We start from the raw sequence: 11079 nt of genomic DNA on the forward strand, positions 1-11079 counted from the left end.
CGAATCTTTTCTCAAAGTGACCGTCAGAGGGCAGGACAGCTCGCAGTCGAAAAAAGATGGCAGCTTCCATGAGAAGAATTTTTGGTAAAAGTTTAGGTAAAATGACATCAAATCCTCACGTTTTGCTAATTTATTTTGACAGCATTTTTCGATATGATCTATATTTGAGTTGATACTTTTGAACTTGTTGATGATGGTGGAAGTTTGAATATATTGGTTGATTTAGGGATTGTGACTGTGTTGTACTGTTCAGCTTACAGCGACTATTTTCGGCATTTCAATTCTTGTGCTATTCAAGTTATTGCAACACGGATTTGTGATTTTTTGCTTGACTTGTGTGTGTAAGAATCGCACATGCCCATGATTGTAATGTCTGATTGCGCAGAAGGGGCGCACAGCCAATATGGGACTTTGGGAGACTATAATATCCCATGAATCTGAGAGAGATTATCTCCTATACATCATATCAGTTCAGAGATTTACTTTTGGTAAGAATTTGTGTATCCTATTTCAGAGACATGACCTATCACAGTCTCCAAAAACTCTGACCAAATCCAATTTAATATTAGAGACCAATTTACATTTGGCTTTGCTGCAAAGTCAAGAAAAGGATTATACCGGTACCCAGTTGTTGTGTGTCCGCAGGCGCGACAAACCCGCTTGCCCGCTTGCCCGGGGCAAGTGAAAATGACGTGCGGGCAAGCACCTCTCAAAGTCAATTGCCCGATCGGGCAAGTGGATGTTGCGTCTTTTTTCTCTACCGTACCTCGTGTTTCCATAACTCATCCAAAATTCACACTCAAAATCATGAATCAGCCTTAAAAAATAGCGAGTAGCGCAGTTTCAAATTCCGAAATTGCGTTATTTTTTCTGTACCACGTATTTCCATACATGGTACCAGGTATGAAAAAAATCAACGCAATGGCCGGGAAACAGTTGAATGTAGTATAGGGGTCCATTATGACTACCACCATGTGCAATTTCTAATATACATTTTCTCCCTTCCGATATCACAATTCTGTGATAAAATAATTAGAATTACACAGGAAATAAATCACAGAGTCTAGTAACCTCGCATTGGTGAGTTGTCATGTCATTCGGCTTTGCTTTTCAAAACGGCCTATTTAACATCCAAAATAACTTGCCGTATTTGTTAATTATAACTTGAAATTCATTTGTTTCCCTTTTTGAGGGGATGAGGTAAATATCAGACAATAAATCATCAAACAAAGCTCCATCTATTTTACAAGGCCGGCGGGAGGATCACACACGTGCGCATACTAGCTAGCCAGTCTGAGCTCTGTCTCTCTGCCAGAGCTCTGGGGGACAATTCGCTCAGTAAAGGCCTCAATGATGGTGATTTTCTGTTTCAGACAGAGTTTACATTTCGGGTATATTATTCAAAACTTCCAATAAAGTTTGATGATTTCTTCATTGTCATGTATATTTAAGTTATTATTGAATACATTCTCACCAAATTTAGACTCCCCCATAGAGAAATGCAATTTTCGTAGAAGTCTGCGTTTTCAAAGAACTTCAGGAAAAGTTAGGGTATGTGGGCCTTTATTACATGGCCGAGTACAGGTTATTGTACTACTGGAATAGGCGAAGTAGAAATTAGATATTGAATTCATTTATATCATAGTTCAACTCACAGTCACACCCACACAAACACATGCACACCCACACAAACACACCCACACAAACACACGCACACACACACACCCAAGATTCTAAGCATAGTGAAAAAAATTACTTAAAAATCATACAATATTAAACAATGTTACTAATAATTCATTAATAAGTGAACAGGTATTCCTCAAAATAGAAAAAAAGTAGCATGTGAAAACATGTAGATAAAATTATTGACCGAGTGGAACATCATAAAATGATGAAGAAAAGACTTGATGGTTTCCAAATAAATTTTTTTTTAATCAAGGAAATATGGAAAATAAATGACCATTTCATGGATTTAAAGATGCAAAATGTGAAATTTTAGCCACTCCACTTTTGATAAAATAATTTTTTCCGAGTCAATAAAGAGCTGAACATTTTTCACTGGCTTTCTTTATAGTTTCCAACTACGGTAAATGAAAGCAATTCTAAGGAAATATGTTACGCAGGTAGCCATTTCATGGATTTAAAGATGCAAAATATGAAATTTTAGCAACTTTTATTGAAGGGTTTTTTAAAACCTTAAATAGCCATAAAATATTGATTTTTTTTCTCCAAAATAAACGTAAAGACTCAGGCCTACGTTGCTGACTGGACAAGATTCTCAATTGTTATTTAGTATACCTTAATAAAAATAAGAGTAGTGCCGTCATAATGAAAAAATTATTTTAAAAATTGGGCAAGCAGTTTTTTCTATCGGGCAAGCAAATTTTTTCATCACTTGCCCAACAGGGCAAGTGACGAAAAAAATTTTTGTAGAGGCCTGGTGTCCGGACAGGTTGTTTGTCCGGACGATCAATTTTAGAAAGTCATTTGGAAGAATTAACAAGCGAAGTTTCATCAATTTTTAGTGCAAAATGTTAGGAAATATTATAGAGAACAAAAATAGAAGATGATTACATCCATTGAATTCGTATTTTTAGTGTAATCCAAAGACGAAAAAGAAGGCTTCAAAAAAATAAAGTGTCCGGACACCCGACCCCCCATCCTACCTTGTCCCACTCTAGAGTCTAGTCTTGAGGACACAATGATGATGACTTTTTAAAATCCTGGGGTGGTATTCTGAAAACGTTCTTATCTTTGTTCTTTTATCTTATCTCACTGAGATAAGAAGACGCTAAAATCATTGCAAATCGGTATTCTGAAAATCTTCTTAACGCGTTCTTATCTCTGTAAGGACTGCCCCCTTCTTATCTCCAACACGCCCATTTTACGCCCATTTTTAAGATTTTACCAATCAAAATGCGCTTTATATTGGCAGTTTAACCAATAAGAGCGTTCCTTATGTGAAGAGAATATCATGGGCGCTGCGCGTTCACTCTTTCTGGCGCATTGCGCGAAATAGGCATTTTGTACGCAATGACTGATTTTATCATTTCGAGACGTCCACGTGCACAAAAAAAGAAAGAAAAGTAAATAAAGCAGGTACGAATAAACAACAAAATATGAATAAAAAAAAGAAAGAAAATAGAATGAATAAAAGAAGGAAACGGAAGAAAGAAATAGAACAATTATCAATGATAAAGTGAAGGAACGAAAATGAAGAAAAAAAAGAAATTAACTAAAATGAATACACACAAAAATAAAAAAGGTCAAATTAATAAGATAAAATAAAGTAACAAGGAACCGAAAAAAGAAAAAAAAGTCTAAAAAAAAAACGAATGAAAGAAAGAAAGAAAAAAAAGGAGAAAAAAGGGAATAAAAATTTAAAAAGTGAAGGACGAGAAAAAAAGAAAATTAAACAAAGAAATAAAAATGAGAGAAAAATAATGAAAGGAAAATTAAGGCAAATATGAAGACTACAAAAAGATAAAGGAAAGAAAGGCAAATTCAAAGAAAGAAAGAAAGAAAGAAAGAAATGAAGGAAGAAAGAAAGAAAATAAAGAAAGAAATAAAGAAGGAAAGAAAAAGAAAAGGGAAAATATCAAGTTGATCAGCTATTCATCATATAACTTGGCTCTAAAGTAAATTTGATTCTTGAAATTATTTTTCTTAATTAAAAATAGAGATTGCTGTATACAGCATTGGCATACCATAGTCCTACATGTACCTGTAGATTCACCACAGGCAGGATGGTAATGAACCCTTTGGTGACCTTGTCCTTGACCTTGGCGGCAAATAAAAATGTGATAAACAGATTCCTCATGAAAAATTACCCCTTTTTCACAGTTTACTTAAAGAATTCACTGTCTACTTTGCTTTGAGAAGGATTTTTGTTGTCCAGATGTTTTTAAACATTTTTAAAATGTTTTTGTTGCTCCTCGTACACAGACAGCACTATACTAGAGGCGCTGCTGGTCCAAAAATTGGGATTGTCCCAGAAAACAAGGATATCCTCATAAACCAAGACAAATCATGTCTTGATAAATTGAGATTGTCCATGTTTATGGGGACAGTTTTTTATCCTTCACTTAACCCTTCCGGAAATAGACGGCAATTGCAGAGATTGAGAGTGCTATAAATAGATTCAGTGACCACATTTCCCCCCAGTTGACTATCTATTTTTCACGACTTGTTGTCTTTCTATAATCTCCTTAAGAAACCTGATATGTTTACATTGACTAGTGCTCTTGATTGATGCTTGCACTTGACAGGTGAATGAACTTTCCTAGATTTCTTGTGTGGAGAAATCTTTGAAAACTGAGACAGTCCCTGTAAACGATCCCGATTTTCTGACAGCACCCATACTGTGAATCTGGGCAGAAATTGGAAAAAATTCTTTTATAATTTAGATTAATATCTGCCCAGATTTACTTACCAATATCTAATAGGCCAGTGCGTAGTTCCACTCTGCGCATGATCAGAGGAGGTCATTTGTACTAAAGTGACATGGTGGTTTAAAATTTAATGAGATAAGCACCATCTTCAATGTCTTGGTTATTCATATATTTTGAATTGTGTTTTTCATTTACATCCACAAAACGAATGACTGGTATATTTCACAGTTTGCCAAGTACATTGTACAGCATCCTCTAATATGCATTCAAAGTAGAAATGCAACAAATACCTTCATAGAGTGTTCATTGATGTGCTATTCTGGTCTAATCAATTTCTTCATCCCGCTATGTCAGGCATGCATACATAATACCTTGCTTTGAAATGAAAGGTCATTTGACCAAAATTGTCCATCAAGTAACTACAAAATGGTCTATTATTAAAGTAATTGATCCAATCCCCTTAATTTCAGGTGGAACTTGTATCAAGAACATGATTGATCTCCACATTTTTCCTAGTCTCAGTAGGTCCATGGTCAGACTTGTCTGATGTGACGCATGTGACGTTACAAAATCTTATTTTTTACAAGTGGAGCGTTGTGGCCCAGTGGATTAGTCTTCGGACTTTGAAACAGAGGGTCGTGGGTTCAAATCCCAGCCATGGGGTAATTTCCTTCAGCAAGAAACTGATTGACAATGTGCTGCACTCAACCCAGGTGAGGTAAATGGGTACCGGTAGGATAGGAAGTAATTCCTTAAAAAGCTGTGTGCGCTATGAATGCCTAGCTTAGCTGGGTAATATAGGAGCGCCTTGAGCACCTAGCAAGATGGATATGTGCTCAATATAAATACCTTATATTATTATTATTATAAATATCATAATCAGTATCATATTTCTTTTTTATTTTCTACATTTATTACATATAAACAGCCAAAATCAACCAAAGTGAACCAAAGTGAGATAAAGCAGACCAATAAAAATGATTTCTTTTTTAAGAAAAATAAAATTATAAATTATTGCATAACTTTGCCTCATGAAAATCATGTTTCATTATGATGCTAGCATTATATTTCACGAATTAGACAGTCTAATTTGTGATATTATATATATTTATACATGTACACAGTACACTTTGAGGTCAAATTTAGACCTCAAATAAAGAATGATATTGTCATACAACTCATGCCACCAACTAGGGTCTTGATTTGGCAGCAAGTTTTCAACATGCTTGAAAGCATTTTCTACATAAATATGACAGGTGTAGGCCTACTTTTAAGGCAGTCATTCAAGCAGTAATCATAAAAAAATGAGATCTATATTTGAATTATATTTTTTTGTTTTGTGGGTTTTGAAAAGTATGTCATTGCAATTGATTTTATAAAACATTGTTGATAGTTATTACCCGTAATTACTGTTGCCATTGACTCAATCCAGGTTAAAGAATTAGAACTTTGTATACATACACTTATATATTTATTTATCCTACAGTTCCACAAATTCAGCAGAAACTGTTGTCACCTGCTTCTACTCTATGGCGTACTGGATGTTTCAATCAGAATAGCATTCAACATGGATTTGTATCACCACTGACCACTCCCATGAGGGGTGTAGCCCTTGCACCCCTCCACCAGTCCACTGCTATTCAGGGGGATCACTGGAGGAGCTCTGAGCTCTCCCAAATTTGCTCCAGGCTGACTGGGCTAAATCTCCAAGCTCAAGCTCCTAATGTTGCTAGAGGTCAGATCCAGGGAAGGTCCTTCTCAAGCTTGATATGTAGCAGGTACACCGGGGGATTTAGCTACAAAGAAATGTAAGTTTATCAAATTTTGTGAATACTTAAAGTGTACTTCCAAGGGGGATATGAAGCTGCAATGTTATAATGAGGCATGAATTATTGGGAACTGAAATGTCATGCACCTGTAAGCCAAGCTACATGGTGAAGTTAAAATTGATGCAGAGGTTCGAGGCTTGAGCCCTGGTCACGTCTTTCAGATGATGTTAAAGGTTGGTTTCATAAGTAATTAATCATATCTAATTGATACATGTCTGTATAAACTCACACACACACAATCACACATAGGCAAAGAAGTTAGGTTTACTGTTTATAATCCTTTCCTTGGACCCTGGAGTTATGATAACTTTTTCTCCCAGCCTGAAACTAAAAAATCCTAGCTTTTGCATCTGTACAATATGAGATACAGAATGATTCATTGCAATTTTTATGCCACAATATTTCAATAATGTCATTTCATGTAACTGCAGCTACATCTAAAAGAGATTTTATTGAGAGGGAAATAATGTCCATTAGGTTGAATGGAATAAAGAAGTAAAATAAAGCAACATAATTGTTACTATGATTGAAATCAGATAAATTATCTGTATCAGATAAAGATTCATAAATTTGGAGTTATACATATATAAACTGTTCCATAAAGCAGTGATAGTAATTCATATTCACAGGCCAAATACATGTACATATTTTAGATTTATATATCAACATAAAATATTGCTTAAAGGACAAGTCCACCCCAACAAAAACTTGATTTGAATAAAAAGAGAAAAATTCAACAAGCATAACACTGAAAATTTCATCAAAATCGGATGTAAAATAAGAAAGTTATGACATTTCAAAATTTCCCTTCATTTCACAAAAACAGTTACATGAACGAGCCAGCTACATCCAAATGAGAGAGTCAATGATCTTCACTCACTATTTCTTTTGTTTTTTATTGTTTGAAATATGAAATATTTTTATTTTCTCGTCAGTCGTCATTGTCATCTGAAATGAAGTTTCATTCCTCCCTGAACACGTGGAATTCCATTATTTCAATATTTTGTGCTTCAGGCAAGGAGGTCCTAATCGTCAAATTCGTAAAAATTGAAATATTGTATAATTCAAACAATAAAAAACAAAAGAAATAGTGAGTGAGTGACATCATCAACTCTCTCATTTGGATGTAACTGGCTCGTTCATATTAACTATATTGTTAAAAATAAGCGAAACTTTGAAATGTCATAACTTTCTTATTTTACATCCGATTTTGATGAAATCTTCAGCATTGTGCTTGTCTGATTTTTCTCTATTGATTCAAATCAACATTTTTCTGAGGTAGACTTGGCGGACTTGGCCTTTAAATCCTTATGCAATATTCAATAATTAGTATAATTAGCTTTGTTGTAAAGGAGAGATATACAATATTACTTATCCATATCTCAGAAAAAAAGGGAGAAGCTTGTGTTTTATGTTTGGCAATAATATTCTTTTAGGGATATCTGTGTTGATGAAACATCTTTGATGCTTTGGTCCTTTAACTCAGATTAGCTATTTTTTTTTCTTTCTGTCTTTCCGGCAGTATAAACCAGAAATTTGTGAAACCTCAAGTATTTAACCATCAACCCAATAGGACGGTGATACGATTCAGTAAAAACAAAGGCAAGAAGAAGACGGTTCATGCAGTGATTGATAGATTCTATAGACTTGACAAGTAGGTCAATTTTCTGATTTTCCATAGCTTGGCAAGTTACCATCTGCTATTAAAAGCTTCTATGACAATGTAAAAGTTGACAGATTAAAGGGGGGGGGGGGGAGTGGCAATAAAATCTTGGCTGACTGCATGATCTCAATGGAAATTGGCATGCATGTTGCTTGTGACATAATTGCAGAGACTGAATTTTTATTTTTACCTTTTTAATTCGTAAAATAACTTTTCATGAATGCAAAAGAGATAAGTGGTCAGATTAGACCAATGTATATTTTTTAAAATTCTTATCTAGTTGCATTAAAAGATTTCAGATTTGGTTATTGGCAGAAGCGTACATTTCAACTACACATTGTTAAAAATCCATCTTGTTTTAAATAGGTCAGAGAGCCAGAAGATGGGTTTTATATTGTTGATTTCCCAGTGTTTATAAGGTTATTGTTAGGAATATTTATCATTTTAGGTTGAAGAATTAAGATAAATCTATTACTAATTTAGTTGCCCGACCATGGAGTAGCATGTGTGCAATGCTTTGTTACCAAAGGGAAAAGGCACGGTATCATTATCAAATGACTATTGGACTAGATTGGATTAGGTTATTATAACAATGGAGGAGTGTATGCTTCTATGATGAGATCTACAAGAAACCGGGGGGAAATTAAATTAAAGATGAAATGTTGGAGTCACAGGAAGAGAACACGGGGATGGAATTATAGAAAGTTACCTCTAAATTTATTTGCAAAATTTTATTTTTCAGTGGTTTGTGGGTGAGGACACAAGCAGGCAGGGCTAAGAAGCTTTGGAAGAAATCACCTCGACGCAGGTAAGTTATCTCAAAGGTTTTTGTTGTTCGCAGGATAATATCAAAACCTTTCATTCTCTTGGCAACCAGTTCTTGACAATTTCAAGTCGCCTTTATATTTGTGATTGCCGTTACAACGATACAAGTCCCCAGCTATAACACAATGATATGGCTTGCGTAAGGATTTCTTGTTTGGAAACCATCTCTATGTTTTAACAATAGACTGCAATAACCTCACTTTGGTACTCCTTCTTTATACTCCCTGAAAAATTGCATCAAATCAAAATCAAGGAGAATAAAAAAAGAAAATTTGTATGCCCTTAATCAAAAGCAGAGTAATAGAATTTTCTTGGTATAATAGAGTAATAAAATTTGAATGTAAATCTTTGAAATAAAGCTTGAAAAATGCTAAATTGCAGTCTCAACACTCATTTTAAGATTCTTATTGAAGAACCTTAAAAAATGTAGTATAAAAATATGTAATTTATATATTATCTATTTGTATTTCATTTACATATGATATTTGGTAATATTTTTTATGTTTATCAACTTATTTATTCATTTATTTATATCTTGATGGAAATATTTGGCAGCACTATTCTGATTATAAATAGCTATTTTTGTTGGTTTAACCCATTAAATTTACCCCCAAGCTTATTAATTTTTTTTTTTTTACTGTTCTTGTGTTTTGTATTCTCCAGGCATCGACTGAAGCAACACATCTTCTGCAACAAGACTCAGTCCAAGATGCTCGACAGGATGGTGTCTGGTTATTGGAAAAAGAGGCGCCATTATCTTGATGACCCCTTTGAACAGTATCATGATCGGCACTTTGATGTTATCCCTCCAGGCAGTAAGGTCAAAGAACAATAGAGACTCATAGAGACTTGAGAGAGATTGTTTATCAGGGTGTAGGAAGTGGATTGGAAATATTGTATCATCACTTCAAGAAGCCTTTGAACAGTATCACCCAGAGGCATTTCATTGACTTGCTGCATTACTATTGTAAACCTCAAAGGTAAAGAGGTTCATGAGGTTAATGATACCGAGAGAATGGATGGAGGATGATGATCTGATGTGATCTCCTGTATGACCTCAGGCTCAGGGCTTTGGAGCAGTATCATGAGTGGCACTTTGGCGTTAACCTCCTTGCATATGAGCCTTGAGGGACACCAAGTCAGAAGTGATTGTTTAGTAATAGGGACTGGTTTGAATGTGATTCAATAGGAAGGTCTTCACACATGTACTTGTATGTAATGATGAGGAATAATCACAGTTGTTGCATGTCATGACACATGCACGCTACCTAGCTTGAAAAATGTCTAAACATGTAGGGTGGTATTCTGATAGTCATGGTTTAGTTAAACCTTGGTAATCTTGGATCACTTGCCAGTTGTCAACTTATTCAATCAAAAATATTCTTGTCCTGCTGCAAAAAGTTGTCAAAAATTGAGTTGTGAAATGGAAAGATTATGAAAATACCAAAATATAATGAATTTTACGGTACATCGTAATTTCCGTGAATATGGAAAAGTGTTATGAAGCCAGCATTCCATAGAGGTATGGTTTAACATTATAGTGTAGACTAGGGTTAAACCTAGGTTTAAATCAGAATACCACCCATATTAATTTAAAAAGACCAGTTTGAGATTTCACCTTAGATGGGTCCTACATTTATCTTTGGGCAATGCAACACAAATGCATACAATCAATTGAAAAAACATTGGCGTTCAATCAAGATCATTGTAGCATTCAAATTTTGTTGATGAATTAAAAAAAAAAATGTGATGGGGTGCTTGCCTTATGGCAGTATCCAATAATTGATTATCAATATCAAGGAAGATTTACACAGAATAGAAGTATTACGAAGATCAAAATATGTTTTTGTGACATAAGACATCTATCAATAAGGTTTTTTTTTACTCCCCCAAACAAATATTAATAAGCAATTGATATATGTTATGATTAAACAATACGATTTTCATGATGAAAAATGGCTTTTTGTGATGTGTCCACAATATCCTTGTATCAGGAATTGCCATCCTGAGTTGCAAAAGAACCTCTGTAAGGATAACAAATTTATATTTTGTTCAAAGTATATTGTAATTTTAGAAATTTACAATACAAAAATGAAAGTGGAAGTCTGCTAGTTTTTGTTATCATTTGACAGAGCCATGGAATATCATGATAGAGTTGAAGAGAAGAAAAACAACATTGTAGACAGAGAATGGAGCATGTGATGGGAGAGGGAGTGAAGGGGGCAGGAGGGGGGAAGGGAGAGAGGGTGTAGAAGAGGGAGAAAAGAGAGAATGGGAAGAGAGAGAGAGAGGATTAGCAGACAAATTTATAAATAATAATAGTATGTCCATTTATATAGTGCAGTTACTATGTGCTTATACTCAACTGTGC

At 34.6% G+C, this 11079-nt stretch overlaps 1 protein-coding gene across 3 annotated transcripts; it reads left to right on the forward strand.

The window, feature by feature from the left end:
* Positions 1 to 5: 5 nt before the first annotated feature.
* On the forward strand, positions 6 to 10375 carry LOC121424927 (39S ribosomal protein L35, mitochondrial-like). 3 transcript variants are annotated; one of them, XM_041620821.1, is made up of 5 exons: positions 6 to 84; positions 5878 to 6199; positions 7743 to 7874; positions 8626 to 8691; positions 9372 to 10375. In XM_041620821.1, exons 1-5 carry the CDS (start codon positions 57 to 59, stop codon positions 9541 to 9543), a joined length of 720 nt encoding a protein of 239 aa, XP_041476755.1. In that variant the 5' UTR covers positions 6 to 56; the 3' UTR covers positions 9544 to 10375. The 3 variants fall into 3 exon arrangements, with proteins under 3 accessions (XP_041476755.1, XP_041476754.1, XP_041476756.1); XM_041620820.1 differs by having other exon boundaries at positions 8 to 96; XM_041620822.1 differs by lacking the exon at positions 7743 to 7874 and having other exon boundaries at positions 8 to 96.
* The last annotated feature ends 704 nt before the right edge of the window (positions 10376 to 11079 follow it).

The sequence above is a fragment of the Lytechinus variegatus genome, chromosome 12 (genome assembly GCF_018143015.1).
Source record: "Lytechinus variegatus isolate NC3 chromosome 12, Lvar_3.0, whole genome shotgun sequence".
In the NCBI taxonomy this organism is placed as follows: Eukaryota; Metazoa; Echinodermata; class Echinoidea; order Temnopleuroida; family Toxopneustidae; genus Lytechinus; species Lytechinus variegatus.